The sequence below is a fragment of the Lynx rufus genome, unplaced genomic scaffold (assembly GCF_022079265.1).
Source record: "Lynx rufus isolate CCGP_SWC_20201006 ecotype Redwood Valley unplaced genomic scaffold, mLynRuf1.p SCAF_11, whole genome shotgun sequence".
In the NCBI taxonomy this organism is placed as follows: Eukaryota; Metazoa; Chordata; class Mammalia; order Carnivora; family Felidae; genus Lynx; species Lynx rufus.
The window spans coordinates 59610136-59636994 of NW_025814825.1; the positions used below are offsets into that span (position 1 = coordinate 59610136).

Below are 26859 nucleotides of genomic sequence, written 5' to 3' on the forward strand. Positions count from 1 at the left end.
TGTGCTCTTCCTGGTTTGTCTCTCTGCGAGATCTGATGGACCGATATGTATGGTTTCTCCTGAATTGTATTTAAAGCTCCTTGATTATTTTTCTTCCTTCATATATAATGGATTCTCCTCCTCAGAATTCCTCCTTTCATCAGCACTTCCCACTTCAAGCTAGAAGAAGGTGGGCACAAAATGGACTATGTTTATTACGCCGAAGGAAACATGAACTTGGAATTCAGAGTTAAGGTCTTCACAGAAGTAGTAGCATTCGGAATTGACCCAGAAGGGTGGGTACGATTTTGGCCAAGAGATGGAGAAGTGGGTCTTCCCACTCTTAGTGCTCTAAGAATAGCATGGACAAAGAAATCCAAACAAGGAAGCCTGTGGTGTATGTGGAGAATAGGTCACTTTGGCTATAGCAGGCAGGGTGTATGTTGAAGTCTGCACTCAGCTAGGTCTTTTGTTGTTGTTGTTGTTGTTGTTAAGTTTGTTTGTTTGTTTGTTTAAGTAGTATCTGCACCCGGCATGGGCTCGAGCTCACAACCCTGAGATCAAGAGCTGCATGCTCTTCTGACTGAGCCAGCCTGGCGCCCACATGAACTCTTTTAAAGCCAAATTTCCATGATGTAATTAACACATTTTTTTAAATTGAACGTAGTGCAGAGTTTTAAATCTGTTTTTATATTCAGTTCTTAATAATTTTAACTCTTCACTCTGATGAGAATCTTTTACCATCTTGACTCTGCAACCAGTGGATTAGCCATCAATATAATAGCTTGGTGTCACTTTATTTAAAAAAAAAATTTTTTTTTTAATGTTTATTTATTTTAGAGACAGCGAAACAGAGCACAAGTGGGGTCAGGGCAGAGAGAGGGAGACACAGAATCTGAAACAGGCTCCAGGCTCTGAGCTGTCAGCGTAGAGCCCAAAGCAGGGCTTGAACTCACAAACCATGAGATCATGACCTGAGCCAAATTTGGACACTCAGCCGACTGAGCCACCCAGGCGCCCATCTTGGTGTCATTTTTAAATGTAATAAGGCTTGGGGCGCCTGGGTGGCTCAGTCGGTTGAGCGTCCGACTTCAGCTCAGGTCACGATCTCGCGGTCCGTGAGTTCGAGCCCCGCGTCGGGCTCTGGGCTGATGGCTCGGAGCCTGGAGCCTGCTTCCGATTCTGTGTCTCCCTCTCTCTCTGCCCCTCCCCTGTTCATGCTCTGTCTCTCTCTGTCTCAAAAATAAATAAACGTAAATTAAAAAAATAAATAAATAAATAAATGTAATAAGGCTTGTATCTCCTCATGAAAACTTTAGTAAAATGTCTTGCTAAGGTTATTATGTTAGGTTGAGCCATGTGAAATGGCCAATATACCACCGTTTTAATCTATTAAAAAATGACAGTTTCATAGGATTCAATCTAGTTGCCTATGTTATGGTGCTGTAGATTATAACGATCATAAGCCCTGATAATGAAAGAAAATCCGTTTTAGTCACCTGTCCTTAGGGAACCATTCCTCCTCCATTTTCCTTTCTTTACCACTAACCATTGGTTTAAAAATCCATTCTAGTGTATCACTAGGGATCAGTTTGGAGCTTTCTGTGTTTTGTCGAGGGTGTGGGTATGGTGGAGAATTAAATAATTGAGTAGCTGTCTCAGGAAGTGACTTTGAAGAAACTTGAAAAAGATATTTTGGCAAAAGGAGTGCAGAAACTCATAAGGACGAATGGCTTATTTTCCTTTTTATCTTAGATGTCATGAGTTGATTATTTCTTGTTCACTGTCAAGTAACAGATTTTGAAACCTACTTTTATGTAGTTGAACTTGGCAGTAATCGTACCAATCCATAGAAACTAGGTATTTTGAATATCCGTTATCTCTCAGCTACTTATATTTCTCTATACTGTGCCACTGTTCAGTCTGTGATCCTTTATGTCATGTGGCCATGACATAGTGCTCATTTCTCTTCTTCCTACAGAGGCTTAGAACTGTATTCAGTTAGTTAAAATATTATGTTTTTGGAGGACTTAACAGAAAAATAACAATTTTGAATGAAGGGTAGCAGTGTTTGAAAAAATCACGTTGACAGGAGTTAGGAGGTCTTGAAGACATTTTAACATTTCATTTCCTTATCCAAAATTAAAAAACACACACGCACAAAGCAACCGCTAAACTTAATAAAACATTTTGTATAAGAACAACCATTTAAAATTCTACCTTAACAATTATAATTTTATATACATATTTATTTATGGTTTATACTTAGAAGCTTGAACATAGTATACGGTTTAAAGCAAAACATAATGCAGTTTATGTAGGAGTGAATGTCTGAGAAGACCTGTCCCTGTCAACAGTAACCAGTTTATATTTGGGAGTCTTGAGGCTTTCGTGTGATTGTCTCCAGGAAGCTCATAGAGAGGTTCAAGAGAAGTACCTCCTAATCGTTCATGAGAACAAAGCCAAAGGTTTTCTTTTCTTTTTTTTTTTTTAATGTTTATTTATTTTTGAGAGAGAGAGAGACCGAGCATGAGCAGGGGAGGGGCAGAGAGAAAGGGAAACACAGAAGCCAAAGCCGGCTCCAGGCTCTGAGCTGTCAGCAAGGAGCCTGACGTGGGGCTTGAACCCACAAGCCGTGAGATCGTGACCTGAGCTGAAGTCGGATGCTTAGCCGACAGAGCCACCCAGGCGCCCCAAAAGTTTTCTTTTTAATGTACATTCTTATAAAGTCAGTAAAGAAGTTGATCTTGGTTAATCTGCAGTGGAGGAAACTTTCAAAATGAAGACTGTTTTACTTTTAAAGTCTATCAGAGTTTTCCTTTATTTTCTTTATTAATTTTTTCCAGGTTCTTTACCTGGTGTTCCTGCCTCCTTCTTCCCCCTCTTTCACCCGTCCCCTTTATTATATTACAGGATATGTTAAAGCACAATTTCGACTACAGAACTGCTCACAAGCCTTCTTTAACGGTTTCAAATTCTTTAACGGTATAAATTCTTTGCCACTTTTTTATTTAGGTCTTTTTTACTTAGGTTAGATTCTTGGTTCAAGTTCCCAAACTGGTGTTTTCTACTACAACCCTGTACGATTCCATATTATGTGTAGCTTCTGGCCACCCTCATCTGCCTGCTGTAGCTTCTCTGCTTTCTCTGCCTGGAATATTCTCTCTTCTGTTTGCATTTCACATATTTCCTTTAAAGACTAACCTAAATGCTGTTCATGTCTCCACAGAGTCCTTCCTGCCAGTCTTTCCCAGACATGGTTCTCTCTTCTTAATTCTTTACCCCTAGCTCTTCCAGGACCCAAACCCTGCCTCAAACTTGTTAGGGAAGAACAAAAATATAGTGAACATGTCAGTATATACACTCCTGACATATGGCTTAAAGAGTATCAGTTAATAATTATTTTAAAAAATGGAATCAATATAAATAAAGGACGGTATAGTACTAATATGTTTAAATGGAAGAAAATCAACCTTTTAGGGATATATTTGATTAATAATTTTTAATAGAACAAAGTAACATGCGTAGTATTGAAATCTCTTACAATTGTATTTACGTCTCAAGTATTTTTTCCCATTGCCTTCAGGAACAAAGTCTGATCTTGTTTATGGCTTTTAAAGCTCATGAAAAAGAAAATGAGTTTAGCTGCAATGATAAAACTAGCCTTTTAGTTATGGAATGTGTTACGGTGGAACCAAATAGAATTTGGTTTTGTTATCCATGCCGTCAACTTGATTTGTAAATACTTGAACTGAAAAAGTTGATTTGTAAAGGGTAATATTAAAAAATCTAATTTCTTAACTGCTTTTAGTATGTGTAGAACATTATAATATAAATTAATAATGCTGGATACTAATTATATATTAATGATTTGTTTCCAGAACTTACCTTCTGGATCATCACGTGTGGGAGCCATTAAACTTACCTACATTTCAAAGGTAGTTTTTCTATATCGTTTCTCAGTCATGCATGAATTAGAATTGCTTGGGATATGAGCGTGAATGAGGGGCGGTTTCCTTTCTGTGTCATTTAGTGATGATGTTCGGGGTCATATCATGAGGAAGATGGTACCTGGCCACTATGTGTAGGAAGGTCTTTGGTAAAATTAGGCAAAATATGGAGTTAACTTGTAAGATGTGGCCAATTGCAAAAGTTAACATTAACCTTTACGATTAGGTATATGAATATCAGAAGGAGAATAAACCGTTAATGATTAAGTTCTGTCTTTGGGAAATCTGGAGTTTTGTTTTGTTTTTTTAAGTTTATTTATTTTGAGAGAGAAAGTGCAAATCAGGGAGGGTCAGAGAGGGAGAGGGAGAGAGAGAATCCCAAGCAGGCTTTGCACACTGTCAGTGCAGGGCCCAGCATGGGGCTGGAACCCATGAACCGTGAGAAGTCGGACGCTTAACCAACTGAGCCCCCCAGGCTTCTCCCCTGGAGAAGGTTTTTTCTAAGTCCGTATTGTATTTATTTAAACTGTTTTCCAGCTTTTAATCCCATTACCTCTGACTTTTTATTTCTTTATGTTTTATTTTGAAGAAAGTAAGAACCATCTGCGTGATAAAAGAATGATTTTTCCCTCATTTCACTTTGTCTCTACTAATTTCTGTTTTCTCGTTTGTCGATTTTTCTGGAATTTTTGCAATACTATTTTTCTCTTCAAAAATTGAGATTTGGTATTTTCAGGTATTTTTTTTCCCTTTATTATATTGGGGTGGGAACTGAGATAGAGATGTCGAGGAGCTAGGCCTATGGGGTTTTTATACAAAGTAATGTGCGTCGATGGCTCAAGATAGAAGGTGTGAAAAGTAGATTAAGTAATATGCACGTGTATACTATTATGCATATATTCGGATTTGTTAGCAGAGGTCTTCAAGAGAAGACCAGTTTACAAGTGTGCTTATAAAGGTAGACATTCATAGATAAAGTACTTCATTATCAGGATCACAGCAGAGCTGTTCATTCTCACTGACCAAAAAAAAAAGAAAAAAAAAATCAGCCCTTGGACGACAAAGATTACATATTGAAAGGGAAACCTTTTTTTTTTATTATTATTTATTTAATTAAAACCATATTATTTAATCTGCAGAAGACAAATATTGTTTAAGTATACCTTAAGTGTCCCTGTAAATCAAAACATTTAGTAAGTGCTTCAGGGTAGCTCGCAGCTTCAATTCTAGAGTGCTTATTATTAGGAAGCATAGCGTGTCTTCGTAAAGTAAGTGTTAGAGCCCTGGTCTGCCGGCTGGCCGGTAGGGTGTCGCGCTGTAATGTGAATTTGTTGCCAAGCGCTTTTGCCTCTCCGGGCGGTGATGAGGAATAGGCAGTTGAGGGAGAGATCGCCCACATGCTCCTATGTTTTCAATCGTTTGTTGCCTGGTCTTTTCAAAAATGAAGCACTGACTGAGCAAGTGGCCCTGACTGACCAGCTGCTTCCTGAATCTTCCTCGGCTCCTCTTTTAAAATATAACCTTTTCTGTGCAGCCCTGTTGACTTTCATCTCTGTCCCGAAGTTTCACTTGTACAGTTTGTACTCTGCTTTAGACATGCCTCTTTTTTTCCAGAATTTATTCTTGGAACAAATTCCAGTGTGACTCAGAGCTGTGAATTTGTAGTTGGGATCAGTCAGGAGCCCCAGACTTAGAATTCCTTTTGAAGGTACAAAACAGACGCTACAATTACATGTTCTGACACCGGCACTAGGGTCGTAATAGTCAGGAATAGGCCTCTGAGAGGGCTACGTTATTTGAGGGAATAACAGTAACCAGGTGCCAGTTGCTTCCCTTCTGAAAGGAACCACGTGCTGCGTTTAGCAAAGGGACCCTGCGATCCCAGGGTATTCTGCTGCACACGAGGGCATCCGGTGCCATTTTGGGTTCCTCATTGCAGATTAATGCCTTTTGGATTTTTGGACGTTGTTAAATACACAATCTCCCCCTTGCCCACCATCATTTTCTCTTCAGGTACACAGCTAAGTTAGAAATATGCAATCTGGGAAGAATTCAGAGTTTCTGTAGTGTATTACGAGGGTATTTTGAAAGTTACGTTATACTACAAAATGTCCTATGTGTTAGATAAAACTTAAGGGTTTACTTTCAACTTCTTCACATTTCCTTAGAATAAATGCAAGTTTGTTCAAAGAGAACAGGGAAGTATCGTTTGTTTTGAACATCTTACAGTTGGGACCCATGTTCTGTGTTCAATTTGCAGTTCTTTTTCAGTAGCCTTTAAAGTGTAATTTCAGGCCTGAGTGCTAAATGTGTGGGATTACTGGGAGATCGTACTTGTGGGAGTTGGTGCAGCATTTAAGGTTGGTTACAGTCACATATGAAGAAGTCAGTGACTCGTCTCTCTGTTTTGTTAGGTCAGCGATGCAACTAAGCTAAGGCCAAAGGCTGAGTTCTGTTTTGGTAAGTAGCCATATTTTATATGTTAATTGATTTAAGTTTGGCTAACATAATTACATCATAATTGTAAAAGGAAACAGTCCTGGAAAACCACATGACACAAACCTGTGGGTTAATGGATTATTCTGAGGCAAATTCCCTTGAAGCCACCATCCAGGTGAAGAAATAAAACTTCTCCCCTACCCTCGAAGCCTCTTTCCTGTGTCCATCACGGTCACGGCCGCCTCCCTCGGCCCACATATAGTCCTTACCTAGGCGTTTATAGTGATGACCGCCAGTGAGATCTCAGGTAATTTCTAACTTTCTACCTTGTATTATTCTATATTACATGCATTTATAAATAACGGAAAGGATTTGGTCTTCGGCTCGTGGGTCGCGAGAAGTGTACAGCTTGGGGGTAGAGGTAGCTGAGGGTGTCTGATTCACTTGTTCGGCAAACATTTAGTGAATGTCTAGTGTGTGCACCCTGTGCTTGGCATTGGGCTGTAAGAGTATTAAGAGGCGGTTGTCGCCCTTAAGAATCTCACAGGCTGCTTGTCTCTCAGACACTGGACCTGTTGAGATCCTTGCATTTCTTACAGTCGGTGCATGACGGAGTGTACAATCTATTAAAGAAACACAAAGGAAGAGCTTCAGATCCTTACTGGGGATCCTTACCAGGGGGAGCCACACTGGGTGAAGAGGCACTTGAGTCGGTGGCCAGCTCAACCTTGGTCATCCTCCAGCGTTGGGAAGAGAAGGGGGAGGGATCACAGGACCAGAGACACGTGGGAGAGAAGAGCGAGGTGTGTGCGGACATCTGAAAACTCAGGGAGGCTGGCAGGAATGGTGAGAGACCAAAAAGTAAAAGGCCGGGCAGAAGTCCGGGCGTAACGTGTGGACAAGTGGTGTATGTGTATGTATGTGTGGGAACGAGAGGCGAGAAACTAGAATCTAGCAAGCTGACATAGGTGAAGGATGTGCTTTGTATGGATAGGAGAGTTTTGACGCAGGTAGATTGGCTCAGTGGCTTCCGAACTACTCTCCTTATCTAAGGGCCTGCGTCTGGGTCGTGACAGTGGGAGAGGAGGGACAGACAACACTGGAAGGAAATGTGCAGGGCCTTGGTGACTGGATGTGTGGGAAGAGAGAGCTATCAGGTAGGTTCGCTTCAAGTAAAGAAATGAGGACCTGAGAGCTGGATTGGGTAAAGTGTTTGATAAGGAGTTTGAAGTGGTGAGGAAACATCCAAATGGAAATGTTCCGGTGACGGTGATTGAAGATGGATGGAGCCTGAAGATCAAGAATGGAGAAATTTGGAACTTGTGAAAATAGTTGGGTGGTAGTTGAAGCCGGGAGAGTTGATGTGCTCTCAGAGTCTGTCAAGGGACATCAGTGATGGAAAGGACAAAATTCAGAGTGGCCAACTGGCATCAAAAAGGACCATTTTACATTAATGTAAAATACTTCTTGAGGTAGAAATGATATCAGCGTTCTTTGTTCTCTTTTTTTTTTTAAGGTTTTTTTTTTTAATTTTTTAAATTTATTTTTGAGACAGAGAGAGAGCATGAGCAGGGGAGTGACAGAGAGAGGGAGACACAGAATCCAAAGCAGGCTTCAGGCTCTGAGATGTCAGCACACAGCCCGACGCGGGGCTCAAACTCACGGACTGCGAGATCATGACCTGAGCCGAAGTCGGACGCTTCACTGACTGAGCCACTCAGGCGCCCCTGTTCTCTTTTGCTTGAAAAGGGCGGGTTTCTTCTTTAGGCATTGTGTTGGGGATAACATCTGTGGCAGTCATATACATCCAGTAAGCGACTAGGGTGTGGGCAGGATGTAATGCAGCTGTTCAGAGAATCCTCTATAAGGCTTTTATCACCTCTAAGAAACCAAAAGAAAAATTTATGTGCTTATTACAAATTTATAAACAGGAAAATGCTTCAGAGCCTTGTGAGTGAAAAGCCAATGGGGGCAACAGAGAACTTTGTTTTAGAATGTATAACGCATATTCTCTTGACAAGTCTTTTTAATGTAAAACCTCAAACCTACAGCTTGAAGGAATAGTGGTATATAACATACATAACATTCAGTCATTGGAGTATGCAGAATGGGTGATTTTAGTTGGAGTCAAAGGTTAAGGTTATTTGTTGGTCTGTCAGTAGTTTGTCAGTCCATACTATAGAGGGCATAGAGAAGAGATTCATAAAATGCTTGTCTTCAGAGAGGGCGGCACAGGTTCCTAAAACGGAACTACGACTTCCATTCAGAATGGCAACATAAAGATTCTTCCACTTTTATTTTGTCTCCCGATTGTTCAAAAACAAGTGAGAACAAGAAACACTCAAACCATCGTTGCAGACGTCTGTAACCCACAGTGTATACAGGTGGGAAGTGGATGGGGGGAATGGAAAATAACTTGGCAGAGTAGAGAAGAAGCCAGTGAGGAGCTGGCCTGTCAGCATCCTGCCCCACCCCGACTCCAGAGAGACTTAGGTCCTGGGTACCGTCTGGGGAGGCAGCAGAGAGGAGGACCCCAAACGGACTACATTTGGATGTCTGTGTCAGGGACAGCCTCCAGTCCCTGCTTCCATGCAGCTTAGTTGGGCAGCCGTCCTTCCACCATCCCAGCTAGAAATAGCATGTGTAGTACCTTTAGAAATAGAATCGGTGAGGGGCGCCTGGCTGGCTCAGTTGGAGGAGCATGTGACTCTTGATCTCAGGTTCGTGAGCTCCAGCCCCATGATGGTTGTAGAGATTACTTAAATAAATAAAAACGAAAGAAAGAAAGAAGAGAAGAGAAAAGAGAAGAGAAGAGAAGAGAAAGAAAATCAGGCTCTGTGCTCGGGAAGAAGGGGAGAGATGAAGCGTGAAACTGAAAATAGGACTAAGTGAAAATATGTGCATGGAATGCACCTCTTTTCCTGTGTCCAGTTCCAGAACACTGGGCAGCCAGGTGTAGTGGGGTGGGTCTGCATACTCTAGAGAAGAGAGCCAGCCATAGGTGCTGACATCTGGGCATTTCTACTAGAAGACTTTGCCATGCAGTGAAGTCCAGCGGTTAGTAACCCTACATATCTTTCAGGGAGCTTCCAGTTAGTTTTTTTAGTACCTTGCTTTTAAATATGAATGGGCAGCCCAGGATTACGTGACATTTGAGGAGAGAGCACTATCAAATAGGAAAAGGAACACAAGACAATGCAAAACTCAGAAGAAAAAGTCAAAAAATCTGAAAGAACAAAGACAGACTGATGAGAGGAGAGAAATAAGAAAATTAGTGGTTCCTTTTAGAAAGTCTGCCATCTGATTGAGAGAACGAGAGGATGGAGAAAGAATAGAGGGAACTGAGAAAACTGGCAAATAATGTGAGAAAGTGTCTCACAACCATTTGGTCCCTACCCGTACCCGAACTGTAACCAGTTGATCTTAGGTGTCAGACGATTTTTGTTTGCAGTCAAGCTAGTGTTTGTGCTTCAGGCTTTATCCGTTTGATACATTCACTCTGATGGTAAAGATTTGAAGTAAAGAAGTACTCAAGTGAAAAGATAGTAGAACACAACCTCTGGGATGGAGTCATCATACGCTGCGGAACCCTAGATTCAAAAGCATGGCAACTGGCAGGTTTTGTACACTTTGTTTTCATTCGAATATTTTTTCTTTCTTTCTCTGTCCCCCCCCCGCCCCCACCAACATGGGTTGTTAGTATGCACTTCCCAATAATTTGCTTTACATTTTCCACAATGCTTCCTTACTTGGAAGTCTCCAGATGATGATGAAGAAGATGTTGTCTATTCTTTCCCAGGCGCTGTGCTACTTCCTTTACATAGATCACCTCCAACTCTTCGAGGAACGGATGGGTTGCATCCATTTCCTTGATGAAGAAAATGGGGCTCAGATTACCTGGGCTTTGCAGAATGTTATTGCTAGTTAAGTGCATGAGCTGGTCAGGTCTGAGTGATTCCAGGCTCGGATTCCAACCCCCTCCTGCCCCCATCGTATCCTTATGCCTCTTCCTACCATGAAATAATACAGTACATGAGTTTTTATTTGGACTGCAAGGTGTGCTAAGACCCGTTTTAGAGGTATATTTGCCTCTTTTTTCTTTTTTAAAAGAAGTCCTTATATAAATGCTATTCATTCAAAGATAGATGTATTAAGTACTCACTTTGTAGCAGATGTAGTGTAGTACTAAGTGCTTAGATTTTCAGACTCTTCAGCTGGTCTCGGCAGATGCCCAGAACAGCGCTGAGGGGAGAAGCCATTGGGAGGGGGCCCAACCTCAGCCCGAGCTGGAACAAGGTTGTGAAAAGAGTCTTTACCAATTGTTAGAAATTAAAAATAAAAGCCATGTGTTGATACATGTCCTACTGTGCTACTCATCTTAACTTATGCTTATGGCATGGATCATTTCTCCAGTCTCTAGTAAGATATAAGAGAATTGATTTATAGTGTTTTAAGTTTCTTTAGTTTCCATACTAGTTGTCTGACAGCACTTCACAAGGTACTATTTGACTTCCTTGCTCAGATCCTCATCTCCATTCAAGGAAGCTCTGCCTTAGTGTCTTGGTCTCAGTTCCAATTTCAAGTCCTGTGCATTTGAGAAATAACTTTTTCCTTTGAGGGTTTTCATTTCCCCCTTTCCTTAGTCACCCAACTGAGTGGTAGTATGTCAGTTGATACATACATACATACATACATACATACATACATACATACGTATACACACACACACACACACACACACACACATATATATGTATATATGTATATATATTTTAAGTTTATTTATTTTGAGAGTGAGAGAGAGCAAGCAGGAAAGGGGCAGAGAGAGAGAGAGAGAGAATCCCAAGTGAGCTCCATGCCCAAAGTGGGATCTCTTGAACTGTGACATCGTGACCCGAGCCAGAATCAAGAGTTGGATGCTCAACCAGCTGAGCCTGCCAGGCACCCCTAAAGGTGTTTATTTTTATGATCTTGGGTTGGGGAGATTCTCTGCATCTATGAAAGCTCAAGTCATTACAGGAAAAGGAAAAGATTGACAGAATATTTTTCTCTTTGTTGAAAGAGACCATGGACAAATTTGATGAGGCAAATGACAGGCTGAGAAAAGTACTTGAAATAAAACAAACGATTAATATAAAAGCTCTTAGAAGACAATACAACATAAATGGACACTCAGGAGAAATATGGACAAATAAAGCTCACAAAACAAATTCTGATGGCCAAGAAACATAGAAACTAATTTGTCTCAATGATCAGATAAATTCAAATTTAAACAAGATATAATTATTCACCATTTAGGAGGTCAGAGATTGCTGTATCTGTCGGGGTCCAGTCGGAAAAACAGTCTGCACTAGGTATTTCGAACCTGGGGTATTTGTTAGGAGGAATTGCTTACCCAAATATTGGAAGGCTGAAAGAGTGCAGAGGGGATGCCGAGGAAACCCAGAAATTAGAAATTGCATAAAGCAGCTACCACCTACACGCTGGAGAGACGAAAGGGGAAGAAGTGGTGTTACCAGAAGCTGGGACTTCGGAGGGTTGGAAGAGGGGCCCTGATGGAGCTAGTGATGGGTGTCTGAGGAGACTGCAGGGCTGGTGTGGGGAGTGGCCGCAGAGCCTGGAGCAGTAGTAGCTAGTGGTATGCTTCTGCAGGGGGAGGGAGGTCAGCAGTAGTGGGAACCTGTAGGAGCGTGGCCTCTCCCAGTCTCCCGTCAATACCTCCCATTAGCAGAACATGGCTCGAGCTGGCAAAGGGTTTCTAGGGAATATTGTTCGCAGACTCCGGCTCCAATGTCAACAGTCTCGGGGCTGAAGACAAGGTCCCTATCTAGCACAGGTGCTAATAACCAGGACGGGTGCTGAGCACTGGATAAAACAGGCCTTCACTGTTGATAGGAATGTACATGGGTTTGACCTTATAGGAAGACAAGTTGTCAGTATCTGTAAAAATTTTAAGGGTGAATTCCCTCTGACCCAACACATTTATCTTATAGAACTGGTAGCCCAAGTATGGAGAGATATTATGTATATGATGTTTCATTGGGATATTTTATATAATTTCAAAAATTGGAAACAGCCTAAATGCTCATCATTAGGGGATTAGCTAAATATATTCTGGTATTTCCATTTAATGAAAAACATAGGCATTAAAAATAAGAATGTTACCTATGTTACAGAGTGGTAAAAGCATTATTTCATATGATCTAACGTTTTGTCAAATCTGAGAGTCACAGTATTGAACGTAGCCTGGTTTTGCAGAAGGCAGGTGCAAACATAAATTTAGATGCAACAAGTGCAAAATTTCATGTACTGTTTACTTTTTCTCTCAACAGTTATGAATGCAGGGATGAGGAAATACTTCCTACAAGCTAATGATCAGCAAGACCTAGTAGAATGGGTAAACGTGTTGAACAAAGCTATAAAAATTACAGTAAGTGTTTGTTGTGTTTTTAATTTTTAACGTCTGGAGGTCATCTTTACATTTTGAAAATATGCCTGCTGAGTCTCCAGTTTACCAGCAGGTTGCATCCTCAAAGTTTATTATTTAAAAGGCCGGTGTTTATAATGGGAATACATTTTCTTGTACCAGGTGATTATCAGCCCTTAAAATCAGCCCGTAAATACCATTTTAGCCCATTATGTACCTACCACGGCATACGCTAGTGTGCATTTTACCCACTGCACAAGAATGTTTCTAGGGGAAAATACACATCGAGGATGTTTTCTCTTCCCGAGTAGGATGAGGGGCTTCCTGCCGCCACCCCTGCTACTAGGCGTTGGCCTTCCTGTCTTCCAGGCCCTGACTGGGATCACTGCTGGGTAGGGTAGAATTTGAAGATAGGAGCAGGAAGCGGAGGTGAGGCCATGGAAGTGAGGCACGGGGTTAGGGAGTGGATCTGGAGAGCTGTGGCGGCCAGAGGGTCCTGCCCACGTGGCCCCCTCGGGAGTTTGTCTTCAGGCTCTAAACTTGCTCACCCACTTTTCCTCCTTGAGTTCGGGGCCGGCTACCCTTGCAACTCTGATGTCCCCGGGCTACAGCTTCCTGCTTGCAACCTGGGTTTCTTTTTTTGGTTTTCTGATCCTGAGGGGTTTACCTCAATTATCTGGAAAAGTGATAATCCTCGGGATTAAGTAACTTTTACTGGTTTCATCGCTGGTAAATCGTGGAACCGTTGAGCCAAACCCAGGCTGTTTGACTCTGGAGCTCGACCCTGGAGCACAGGGTCCTGAAAAAAGAGCCCTTTCCCACTCTTTCGTTTGTAAAGCAAAACCCACACTTTTCCGAGAAAGTTTACTACTGATGAGGACAGGCAGGTAGATAGGTTCCGCGCCCTGATTCTAGCTCTCCTTGCTTTTTTTTCCTCCTTACACACTTGTAGAGAGACACAGAGAGAGGCTCTGGAAGGAGTTCCTGTGTGAGGTTTGTGTGAGCTCAAGTGTGTTTTACTAAAGTACAGTTGTTTACTGACCCTAAACGACTTACTCTCGAAAAACATATGCTCTGAAAGTCAGCATATGTTGTCACTTGTTAGTTTCCATCTAAAATGAACGATTCCATATTTATATCACAACACAGTAAAGAGTTAATATAACTAAAGCTGTTCTCCGAGTGAAGTCGGGTTTTTTGTCTTGCACCAGAACAGCTTGTTGCCACATGACAGAAAACACCCACGCAGTGCCTCTGATCTGTACATGAAGCAGAAGTTATTTTAGGTACGTGCAGTTTCAGGAAAGCAATTTTTTGAACTGATTCAGAAGTGCATGTTCTTAAAAGGTCTTAACTAACAGTTTTTAACTCAATATATATATTTCTTAGGTGAAATTTTCTTTAGGAAGACAGTATCTAGTAACTTTACCAAATTGGTTCATTTCTTACAATTTGCAGTAATTAGTAGCACTGGGTTCTTAGTGCTTTAAGAGAAAAAGGAGTGAATAGTCTCAGGCCTTTTACCATTTGGGGGGTTCTTGAATTGCTAGACCTAATTTATTAATGGTGTGAAACCATCTTACACAGATGACACTGTTAAGCTTATTCAAATGCACGAGAAGCTGATTAGGGTTGGGTGATGTTCCAAAGCATAAAGACTTTTAAATACCAGCGTTTGTGGTCTTACGGTTTTATTTTACACGTTGAAATTCATAGTTTTTAGGCTAAATAAGTTGGTATTCATGCTTTTATAATTCATTTTTTGTAATTCACATTTAGAAAATATGAATACGTAAAAAATCTAGAAATCCTTAGCTTGTTAACAAAGTGAATGTAACTGTATGAAAGTGAATGTAGAATTGAAGAATTGATAGCACTTACTAAACATCAATTTTATTTTATTTATTTATTTTTTTTTTTAAAGAAGTTAATTTTTTTTTTTAATTTTTTTTTCAACGTTTTTATTTATTTTTGGGACAGAGAGAGACAGAGCATGAATGGGGGAGGGGCAGAGAGAGAGGGAGACACAGAATCGAAACAGGCTCCAGGCTCCAAGCCATCCGCCCAGAGCCTGACGCGGGGCTCGAACTCACGGACCGCGAGATCGTGACCTGGCTGAAGTCGGACGCTTAACCGACTGCGCCACCCAGGCGCCCCTAAACATCAATTTTATTTTATTTTATTTTTAAAAAAAAATTTTTTTTTCAACGTTTATTTATTTTTGGGACAGAGAGAGAGACAGAGCATGAACGGGGGAGGGCCAGAGGGAGAAGGAGACACAGAATGGGAAACAGGCTCCAGGCTCTGAGCCATCAGCCCAGAGCCCGACGCGGGGCTCGAACTCACGGACCGCGAGATCGTGACCTGGCTGAAGTCGGACGCTTAACCGACTGCGCCACCCAGGCGCCCCGTAAACATCAATTTTATATAAACGTTTAACTTATCGGATAGCAATGAAAGAATTTCCCATGCCTACGTAAGATTTATTTAATTTTTTTCTTTAAAGGGCCTTGCCAGTTTTCATATCATGTGCATTTTACACGTGTAAATGTATTCGGGTGTGGAATCTCTAATTTGTCATACATTCCTATGGAAATCGCTGATGAGTAATGCAGATTTCTTTGCAAAATAGAAGTTTATGTTTTAGTGCATGTGTGGTTTACAATTCTATGGAACTGCTCCAAATGACAAGTTGGTCAGCTGTGTAACTTAGTGGTCTGCTGAGTACAATGTGATTATGTAAACTTAAAATTTTTAGAAATTCATAATTAGGGTTTGGAAGCACATGGTTTCAGAATAGGGGGTGGTAGGGAGTAGTGGTAAGGGAATGGTGATTATTTAACTACTTCCTAATTATAGTACCTTGTCATCTTAGTGGACTGTCCTCTGATACCATGGTCTGTGGCTTTTCGAACTTGCCTAACGTCCATGTGAATGTTTATTGGTGGCAGCCGTTTAAAAAAGTTTCCCCTTATTTGAAAAGACAGAGAGCTGGTAGTGGAGGAACCGACCCTGAAGAGAGTATCCGTGAATAGGGTTGGGGAAATCAGATTGATTTTAAAGTATACTTTCAACTAACTTTTTATAGGAAGTAATAACAGTACAAATACGGTGGCCTCTGGTCCCTTATCGATGAAGGAATGTCCAGGATGTGTATGGTGTATTCCTAAACAGAAACCCACTGTTTTTTAAAATAGTGTCTTTTCCCCACCATAGGTTGTAATTCAAAAATCAATACTAGATTTTAATCTACAAGTAGTGTTTTTGACATTGTGGCCAAAATTCCACTTTTTTTTTTGGACAGCTGGGAGCAAGTAGAGGAAGCTGAATATAGGACTTTGGTCCTAGCAAAATGGTAAATCTGCCCAAAGGTACAAGGCTTTCTACTTGGTACTAGTGTTTTTCAGGTCATGGGTAGAGCCCTCAAAAGGCTCCTGAATACCCAGGAGTTTGTGTTGGAACGTTTTAGGCTTTCGTCTGCAAGCCCTGTCGTTTTTCTCCATTTTGTTTATCTCTTCATTCTCTGACTGCCTTTTCTTTTTCTACTGTTAGGACCACAGGCAAACACCTCCTAAAGATACATGCAGATTTCTCACAGAATACAGCTCCAATAAAGAAGGGTAGAAAGCAAGAGAGAGCAGGGAAAAGTCAGGGGCAAGGAAACCAATCATGTTCAGTGTCTTTGACACTTGCTGTCTGCCTGATGAGATCAGTTTTCTGATTCTCATTAAATAGTTGGCTGATTTTTTTTTTTTTCTGTTCCTGAAAGTATGTTTATTTTAATGGCTGAATTTAGACTTTCATTCAAAGTTTTTAAGACAATTACTGTATTCATGGGTATTTTGCTTGTACTTTTCTTATTCTTGGGGAATGTTTACAGCTTAGATTATTTTTTTATTGATAAAATGTTAATATTAGTTTCAGGTGTATAACATATCGATTTGAAAATTCTACACATTGCACAGTTCTCACCACACAATTTAGATAAGTTTTATTGTAAAGTGCAATTCTAAGTTAATTATTGAACTCTAACATTAGAATTATGCCATACTTAGTATTTTATTTTATTATAAGGACACATTAGAAGCAGTGAGCTTAACAGCAGAGAGAAGGATTTTTAATATACTATCATTTCTGGAAGAAAAGTGGAAAAAGTATAAATATCACTGTATTTTTGGGGTGGTATAAAAGATTTTTCTTAGGAAATGCCCATGTATGACTAAACTGTAAACTTCTTAAAAGAAGGACTGACTTCATATGGGTCACCTCTTCGTACATTTCAGCTAACACAGATGAACAGATAATTTTCTCTCTGGCTTAAAATTCTCTCAATGCTGTGTTTCTGTTCTTAATGGGGTAACTTGGCCCCGTTTTCTCGGTCATATTTCGAATACATGATGCTGTTCATTCAGAACATCGTGGGCTTCCTCGGCAGACTGTTTCTGGGTAGAGTGTCCTCAGTCGTAGTCCTTTCACCGCACTGTCATTGTGTGGATCTTGTCAGGTAAAATTCTAGCTAGTACCTGTTGCCTTTAAAAAGCTCTCCCAAAAGTGTAGCCTCTTAGAAGATTTCAGGGGGCATTCCTTAGCAGGATTCATTTGCCTTCCTTTCCTGTTTTCCTGCATTGTAGTGTAAATATGGATGAGAGGGCCTGAAGCCTGGAGAAAAAGCCTTGCGGGGAAGCATCTCCAGGGGAGAGAGGGAGGGAAAGGTGGAGAGGAGTTGCAGAAAGTCACCTGAGAGACAACTTGTGTATATTCCTAAATTATGTGGATTGGGATCTACTACAGCCCGGCTTAGACACACATAGACCGCATTTGCCCGGTATTTCATAAAGCCTTGTCTGAAGACACCACTGTCTACCTGCTTTTCCCCAGACCTGGTGGGAGAGCACAGGCCTGGCAGCAGTGTTTCTCAGGGTGGTTTCTGCAGCAACTACCTCAAAAACCACTGGTGTTTCTGCTGACCGTGTGGCCTTGTGCACAACACTGTGGCTCGAGCAAGTCAGAATTTCTGGGAGGTGCAACCTGGAAATCTGAAGCTTTTAATAATGTTCCTGGCTGATGCTTCATGAGTGTTAAAGCTTGAGAAACCACACTGCTTCGGAATCCTATTAATAAATGGTTTGGGTCTTCGACTGCAACGTGAATGGTGTCCCCTGGAGCTGTGCCAGTTCCCTGTTAACATGGATTAACTGTGAGGCAAGCAAGTTACTTGATTTTAAATGTTTTTACACCACCACTATCATGCTGGTTAGAAGTACTTGTCACAATGTTTCTGAAACACTGCAGGATCCTCACATGCCCTTTAAAGTCATTGGAGAGAGATTAACTGTCATGCGCAACATTACATCAGTGCCGAGCATATTTTATTACATTTTTTATCTACGGTCAAAAGAAATCTGCAATCCAAAGGCAGACTACATGCAGCAGTCTGTTGGCAGAAATATTGCACCTTGTTTCCTGAGTGGGCCGGATCAGGAAAGCTGAAATGTATGTTAAACGTTTGTGATCCCTTCGATTCTCTGATTCCACTTCAGTGACGTTTGTGAGTGATTTATCGTTGATACCAGTGTTGGAATACCTTCTCAAAATTTCCAATAAGCTTTAAGTTATTTTGAACATTTTAAGTTTTAATTTGTGTTGAGTATCTTATTCTTTTTTTCCTGATGATTTTGGATTCATCCACTGAGTCCGTCTCTCAGCATTTAGTGAACACCGTGTTTTCAGTAGTAGACTCTGTCCTGGCACCAGTAATGATGAGTTTGCCACGGTCTTTGTCCTCGGGTGCTACCAGAATCATGGGCAGTGGCGGAGGATGGGGAGCGAGAACGGCATGGAGCTGTGCTCTGGTGTCAGGTGCTCTAATAAATGGGGGACATAGAATAGTGGTTGAGTGTAGGGGGAGAGTTACACAGACTTCGGTAGAACGTAGTACAATCAGGACCTAAACCTATGTTTCTTCACACCTCTGAGCCTCCGTTTTCTCACTGCTATCACGAAGGTACAGGCCCTAAGCATAGGGTTCATCAGAGGATGGAGTAGAAAAATGTATGAAATAGTACCTGCCCAAGTAAACACTCAGGAAATGATGGCTGTATTATAAAGTATGACTGTAACAGAACAGTGTGAGAACTTAAAGGGCACATACCTATTATACATAATTTTTATAAATGTCAGATATATATAAATGGACAATTAGTTGGATATTCTGTGATAAAAGAGGGTCCCCTATAAAATGCTGGTTGCAAAATGATTCATTTACACATTATTTTAGGTACCAAAGCAGTCAGACTCACAGCCTCATTCTGATAACCTAAGTCGCCAGAGTGAATGTGGGAAGAAGCAAGTGTCTTACAGAACTGACATTGTTGGGGGCGTGCCCATCATTACCCCAACTCAGGTAATACATCAGTTATTCTGTTGTGTGGTGGTTTACCTACTGCGTAGTAATTTTTATGTTGTTATAAACTAGAACATCTTTACTGAATAAATATAGTAATCAGTTAATTAAAAATGCTTCGTATCTGTTTATTTCAAAAGTATGTGTTTATTAAAATATTTGGCAACCACAGACCACACTTCACACTTTTCATGTTTTCTCTGAGCCTTTCTTCTTTTTTTTTTTTTTTTAATTTTTTAATGTGTTTATTTTTGAGAGAGAGAGAGAGAGAGAGAATGAGCACCAGCAGGGGAGGGGCAGAGAGAGAGGGAGACCCAGAATCCGAAGCAGGCTCCAGGCTCTGAGCTGTCAGCACAGAGCCCGACATGGGGCTCAAACCCACAAACTGTGAGATCGTGACCTGAGCTGAAGTCAGATGCTTAACCAACTGAGCCACCCAGGCGCCCCTCTCTGAGCCTTTCTTCTGTATACTTTTGTCCCAAGAAATGGAGACCCTCTGTAAATAACTTTTTTCATTCACATCTCAAACATTTTCCAAGTCACTAAAAATTATTCTACATCAATTTAAATGACTGGGTAGTCATTTTGACTTGAATTTAGCATAGTTTACAAATGGTCTGTTGTTGGACAGAGTTCCTTTTCCTTTTGTAAACAATATGAGTAGGAAAAACCCACTCTTCCTCTCACATGACTGCCACACTCACAATGCTGCTGACATCAGAGGTGTGGGGATCCCCCCACACCAAGCAGTTCTGTGACACTGGCTGGGTGTCCTGCAGTTTAACTCAATTCTGACAGTCAGCCTGGATCCCACAGGTTAAGGGCTCCGTCCTCCCAAGACTGCTCCCACCCCAATCCTTTCAGATGTCGGTGGAAAGTCCAGGTTGTTACCTCTGCTTCTGACCGATGGGCTGTAAATTGAAGGTTTCCATGACCTTGTCCCCAGATTTGATTAATTTGCTAGAGCTGTTCACAGAACAGGAGCAGTTTATTTACTGTTTACCTGTTTATCATAAAAGGATATGATGAAGAATGCAGACGAACACCCTGATGGAAGAGATGGGAAGGGCATGAAGCTTCTGGGACTCTCTCAGCATCTCCACATGTTCAGCAACCCAGAAGCTCTGTGAACTCTCAACTTTTGGGATTTTTTTTTAAGTTTATTTATTTTGAGAGACGGAGACAGAGCACATGTGAACGGAGTTGTGGCAGAGAGAGAGGAGGAGAGAGAGAGAGTCCCAACAGGCTCTGCATTATAGTGGGACACTTAACCTACTGAGCCACCCAGGTGCCCTTCTGGCTGCTTTCATTTTGTACAGAGTTAAGATTTTGTTGTGTTTTAGTTTTAGTGTAGATTATTCAGTAGGTTGTAAGATTGCATAGCAGCTGCCGTATTAAAAAGATCCCAAAGAATTTTTTTTTTTACTGTGTCATTTTGTAATGTAGCTTTTTAAAGAAGTATTTACTCATTATAAAAGCATTTAATTGCTATATATTTGTCAAGAAAATGACAAATCTCATTTGGTTGATTAATTTATTCAGTATTGGGTTAGTGGCAGTTAAGTGCTGGGATTACAAAGTTTAAGTACATAATTAGTGCTGTTGACCTGTCTAAATGTATAACAGGTTGAAAATTCCTCAAGATAAGACTCAAGTGTTCGTTTTTCTCTTGAAAATTAGGAGTTCTTGAAAAAAAAATACACATTTGGTTGATTAGTGAGATTCTAGATTATAACATGTTGCATGTAAGCCAGTGCTTTGGGGAGCATGAAAACATGAGTATAGTTAGATCTTTTTTAAAAAGCCTGGACTTGGCGTGTGAAAAAAGAACAAAACCCTGCAGAATTCTTAGATTCTAAGAGCAAGGAGAAAATCGTCTGGAGCAAAAGAGTTTTTAGACTTGCCATCAAAAGCACAGCCCATAATGGGGCGCCTGGGTGGCTCAGTTGGTTAAGCTACCGACTTCGGCTCAGGTCATCATCTCACAGTTTGTGAGTTCGAGCCCCGCGTCGGGCTCTGTGCTGACAGCTCGGAGCCTGGAGCCCGCTTCAGATTCTGTGTCTCCCCCTCTCTCTACCCCTCCCCTGCTCACACTCTGTGTCTCTCTGTCTCTCAATAATAAATAAACGTTACAAAAAATTAAAAAAAAAAAAGCACAGTCCATAAAAGGATACATTGATCCTCATCGAAATTGTAAATGTTTGCTCTGTGGAAAAACCCTGTTAAGAGGATGAAAGGGAAAGCCGCACACGGGGAGGAGGTATCTGCAAACCATGTATCCAACAAAGACTTGTATCCAGAACATACAGAGAAAGAATTGGGGCGCCTGGGTGGCTCAGTTGGTTAAGCATCTGACTTTGGCTCAGGTCTCGATCTCACGGTCCGGGAGTTCAAGCCCCGCATCGGGCTCTGTGTGGACAGCTCAGAGCCCGAGGCCTACTTCAGATTCTGTGTCTCCCTCTCTCTCTGCCCCTCCCCTGCTCATGCTCTCTCTCTTTCTCTCAAAAATACATAAACATTAAAAAAAAAAAAAAGAAAGAAAGAACTATCAGAACTCAGCAGTTAAAAAATAATCCAATTAGAAAAGGGGCAGAATTCACGAACAGAGATTTCACCAAAAGATGAAAGATACACACGTGGCAAAGGAGCACTAGAAGGGCTGCTCGCCGATATTTGTAAGAAATGCCAAGAGCGCAGTGAGTATCCCCCGCACACCTATCAGAACGACTCCGATAATTAATAACACACGTGTTGGCAAGGCCGAGGAGAAACTGCCTCGCTCGTACGTTGCTGGTGGGAATGCAAAACAGTACGGCCCCTCTGAAGACCGGTACGGAAGTGTTTTGTTAAAGTGCACTTGCGATTACTCTCCAGCCCGGCACGTGCACTCCTGGGCTTTGCTCCTAGAGAGATGGAGACTTAACGTTTACACCGGTCTGTATGGGAATGTTCGTGGCAGGTTTATTCCCAATGGCCCCCAACTGGGAACGACTCAGCAATGCCCTTTAACAGGTGAAGAGTTAAACAGCCGATGGTACGTCCAGACCATGAGCGCTACTCAGGGACAGGCTAGTGATAGGGGAACAGCCTGCGTGAGCCTGCAGGGAATTATGCCGAGTGAAAAAAAGCTGATCTCCAAAGGTCACCTACTGTAGGATCCATTTCCATTACATTGTCTAAAGGCCAAAATAATAAAGACGGAGAACCAGGTTAGGGTTGCCAAGGGATTGGGCACAGGGATTCTAAAGGGGTCGCCCAACCGAGCCTCATAATGATGCTGTATGTGGTTGTGGAGGTGGTTTTACACAAAGCTGCATGTGACAGAAATGCACAGAATGATCCATACACGAAGACAAATGAATGCGTGTAAAACTGATGACATCTGAATAAGGCTTGTAGGATGTGCCAGTGTCAGTTTTGAAATGTACTCTAGTTACTATAGTTACACAGTTTCCCTGTTGGGGGAACCCGTTGAAGGGTACATAGGAAGGATTTCCTGTATTTTTTTTTTTTTTACAGCTTCCTGTATATTATTATAATTACTTCAAAATAAGAAGTTAATCCCCTCCACCCTCTACCCACCCCCCACAAGAGAAATAGAAATGTGTGGTTTTATCAGTGATGTGACTGTTTATGATTAAGTATCTCAAATCATTTAGAAAACTTCACTTCAAAATCTGTGTTCCTAACTGAACTAAGGTTAGAATTTAAGGTTTTCTGTTAGAATTACAACATGAAATACAACTGTGCTTTGAAGCTAAACAAGCAAGGAAAGAATTTCTTTATTTGCTTCATTTTAGAAAGAAGAAGTAAACGAATGTGGTGAAAGTATTGACAGAAATCATTTGAAACGGTCACAGAGCCATCTTCCCTACTTTGCTCCTAAGCCACCTCCAGACAGCGCAGTCATCAAAGCTGGGTATTGTGTAAAGCAGGGAGCAGTGGTGAGTACCTTACGAGAGGATGTGTAATAATGAAAAAATGAGTCTCTGTTAGCAAACTGTCAGCACACGAATCGTTTGCTCTGTTTTTCGAGAGAGCCAAAGGGAGCCATGAACGTGCTGAGGAGTCAGGAGGTAGAATAGGGGTGATTCTATGTTATTTTCTTGGTCTGTGGGTGGCTGGGTAAGTTAGTGCTGATTACCACTGGCCTTCAATTTTAGATGAACTTTCCGAACACTTCAAATTTATTCCAGAAGGCTTTCCTATTGATTTTTCTCTCCCTTGGGCGTGGGTCAGAGAAAGAGAAGTCTAGCAGGGAGATATCAGGAAAAGAGGGGGCAAGGGAGTGGGGTATGGAAGGCCTGCTTACTCCATTTGGTGTTGGGCTGACCTCAGTCGAATTCTCTGTGACCTTGGGCTTCTCATTTACCCTCTCAGGCTCTCTGTTCCTTTTTAAGGAAAATTAGATTATAAAACCTACCATTTGGAGATACTTTGAAAGATGCAAATTAAGAGAGTATCTTAGCAGCACCTGGTCCTTCCTAAGAGCTGTTAAGGGTTAGCTGGGTATTTCTCATCCAGCCAGACCCACAGCGGGAAATTGTAGGAAGGGCAAGTACGTTTACCAGTGTTTCCAAGGTTCCAGAGTACCTTTCTTTTTTCTTTTCTTTCTTTTTTTTTTTTTTTTTTGAGAAAGAGAGAAACAGAGTGTGAGTGGGGGAGGGGCAGAGAGAGGGGGAGACACAGGATCCCAAGCAAGCTCCAGGCTCTGAGCTGTGAGCACAGAGCCCGACGTGGGGCTCGAACTCAGGAACGGTGAGATCACGACCTGAGTCCAAGTCAGACGCTCAACTGACTGAGCCACCCAGGCGCCCCCAGAGTACCTTTCTAAAATTTGTCATTCTTTACGTGAACCAAATCGTTAGCATTTTGTGAGAAGATAAACTTTGAAGTTTGAAAATAAAAGTAAAAAAGTTTCTGTGAGTAAGGAAATACTTAAAACTCTGCCCGCAGTTCTGTTTGACTTCACGTCCCTTTCTGGCAACGCTAATTAGTGTAGGTCAGCCGTGGACAAGTTCTTTTATCTCTAAGCTCCTGACCTTGAAGTGGAGGGAAGTGAAGGGGGGCCGAGACTCACCCCTTGTAGCAGGTCTGCAAGGAACCTCAGAAGTTCGTCAGGCTGTGGCTCACTTGTGCTAATGAGGGCTTTTAGGGAGGGAGACCTTTCTTTCCTTCTGTTTCATTCCCAAGTCTAAAATAGCAACCCTTGGAGATACTGAAGTGCTTTCACAAAAACTGTATTTCAGTGACAAAACAAATATTTTTGTACAAAGTAGGTTCATTTTATTAAATATTTGTTGCTTTACTACTAAGCACAAAGTACCTGCAGAAAGATTCTTGCATTTTACAGATTTTACAGAACTTAATGTGGTTTAATAACATTTCCTGTGCTCGCTCTTGAACTCTTGATGACATTTACTTTGTGGGGTTGGGGGATGGGGAAGTGCTTTTTTTTTTTTTTTTCTTTCCTAACTTTTAGAGCATTAAAAATAATGAAACCATATTCTGAAATTGTATGATACAACAAACTAAAGACTGGCCACCAAAGTTGAATTAGGAGTTTAAGGCCTGAGCAGTGGAAGAGATGATGTTTCATGTATTTCCTCACTAAGGGAGGGTAATGAGGTTTTTTAGGGCTTGACATTTCTGATTATGGGTTCATATCAGAATATGTAAGTGGCTATTAACATTTGACATTCTTAGAAACAGAAGTCTTATGTCTGTGTTCATCTCTGGTAGATGAAAAACTGGAAGAGAAGATATTTTCAATTGGATGAAAACACAATAGGCTACTTCAAATCTGAACTGGTATGTTGCTGTGTCATAAATGTTGCTTTAAAATGTTTGAGAAGTATTATTCTGGTGATTGTGTGTGTGTGTAGTTTCTTGTCCTGTTTTCTATTTCTAAAATAATTCTGGTTTTGAGAAGCGTATACAATTCAGTTTATTTGGTTGTGATGTGTTAATGGTAATTTTGTAAATATATCTTAAATAAAAAGATCATACCTTCAAAGGCGTTCCACCTTGAAAGAATTAAAAACATCAGAACTCCTTCACCTACCGATGTCCTCTGAAGGGCAGCTGGAGGAGATTGTAGGAAGAATTAAATCTCTAAAAGTCAACATTTTAACTCTGCATTTCTACCTTCTTTTCTCTGCCCTCTCTTGATAAATTTTTTTTTTCCTATTGCAGATTGACTTTTCAAGTTTTTTCGTATAAGACCTTTTCGTCTTGTGGGGTAGAATCAAGATTGAAATTCCCTCTTTCACTTGTTCGAGTAACATCCTTATTTAAAATATTCTTGTCACATAACCTGAGTTCTGCCGCAGATTGCTGGATAATTTGAATGCTTTTTTATTCCTTACATGTCTGTCCTACCTCCTTTTGTTTTATGGGACCTTTGAGTGGGGATCATATTCTTTATTTGAATGAAGACACCGGAACAGCACTATCTGGTAGAACTTTCTACACTGATGGAAATGGTCCATATCTTCACTGACCAGGTTTACTGGCTACATGTGGCTGTTGAATGCTGGAAATATGGCTAGTATGACTGGGGAACCTGCCTTTATTTCATTTTAAAATTAAAACTGATTGTTCTTTAGTATTTTTTAATTTAAATAGTTATACATAGCTATTGGAACTATACTGGACAGCAGAGTACTTAGAGAACAGGAAAGGACTATTTTGCGATTCATCTCAGGTGTCTGTTCTTCTGGGAAGCTTTTGAACTCTGCCTTCTCCTTACACACCACGGTTCCTGAAGTCCACTTCTATCATAATACTTCCGGCTGCGTTTTGTCATTGTATGCATACTTGTCTTTAGCAGTTGACTCTATGAGCTTCTTGAAGGCAAAGATCTCTTTTATACCCTTTTATGAACACAGCACCTGATACTTGGTAGATAATCAAGAAGTCTTTTTGAATGAAGGAAAAAATGGCATAGCACAGCAAGAATAGCCATTTTAGCACAGGGACCTTTCTCAGACGTCCAATTCGAAGAGCCTCAACGGGAAGTAGTAGTTACGTGGCTCAAAAAGTGTCAGACGTGGTGTCTCAGAAGGCTGCACGTTTGCTTGGTTAGTAGGTTGATTCATTGCTTTAATTAATGATCGTACTCTTGGGGAGAGTCATTAATGCAACAGACATTCATTGAGCCCTCCGTGGCTCTGGCACACTGTTCCGGGAACTGGGAATAGAGAGAACAGCAGCGATGTTCTGGCCTTTTTCAGGAGTTCAGTTGTGCCAGAGAAATTGACATGCCCCCCTGTCACCCACAGTAATTATGAGACAAGAACTATTACGGAAATACTTGCTAAATTTTGAAAACCTGCATGTAGACGTTATGCTGTAAAATTTGAGATGAGAGAATACTGAACTAACAAAGGAAGCAGGGAGATTATGCCATGTGTATTTAGGAATGTGTTAAGCACTTAGAAAACTCAGATACAGCTGGAAAGTTTAAACATATTATAATTACTTACCTTTATCAATAACTCAGGTGTACATTCCCCCCACATGTAACATTTCTGAACGGCTGTCTTAGCTGCGGGGGAGGGGCAGTCAGGCAGCAGCTGTGGGGTAGTTGTCTTTGCTTCGTGCGCACAGCACCTCTGGGTAAGATCGGAAAACACCGGCACCAAAACCCGCAGAAGAGG

General features: G+C 41.2%; 1 protein-coding gene across 5 annotated transcripts in view; it reads left to right on the top strand.

The window, feature by feature from the left end:
• The window catches only part of PLEKHA1 (pleckstrin homology domain containing A1), a 55751-nt gene that overhangs the window by 18098 nt on the left and 10794 nt on the right, over positions 1 to 26859 (top strand). For 4 of the 5 annotated variants that reach the window (XM_047073552.1, XM_047073553.1, XM_047073554.1 and 1 more), the window contains exons 3-8: positions 3861 to 3917; positions 6344 to 6389; positions 12701 to 12798; positions 19073 to 19198; positions 22999 to 23142; positions 24941 to 25009. In XM_047073552.1, the coding sequence (XP_046929508.1) occupies positions 3861 to 3917; positions 6344 to 6389; positions 12701 to 12798; positions 19073 to 19198; positions 22999 to 23142; positions 24941 to 25009 (540 nt within the window). The remainder of the gene's footprint in view (positions 1 to 3860; positions 3918 to 6343; positions 6390 to 12700; positions 12799 to 19072; positions 19199 to 22998; positions 23143 to 24940; positions 25010 to 26859) is intronic. The other variant, XM_047073556.1, reaches the window with a different exon arrangement.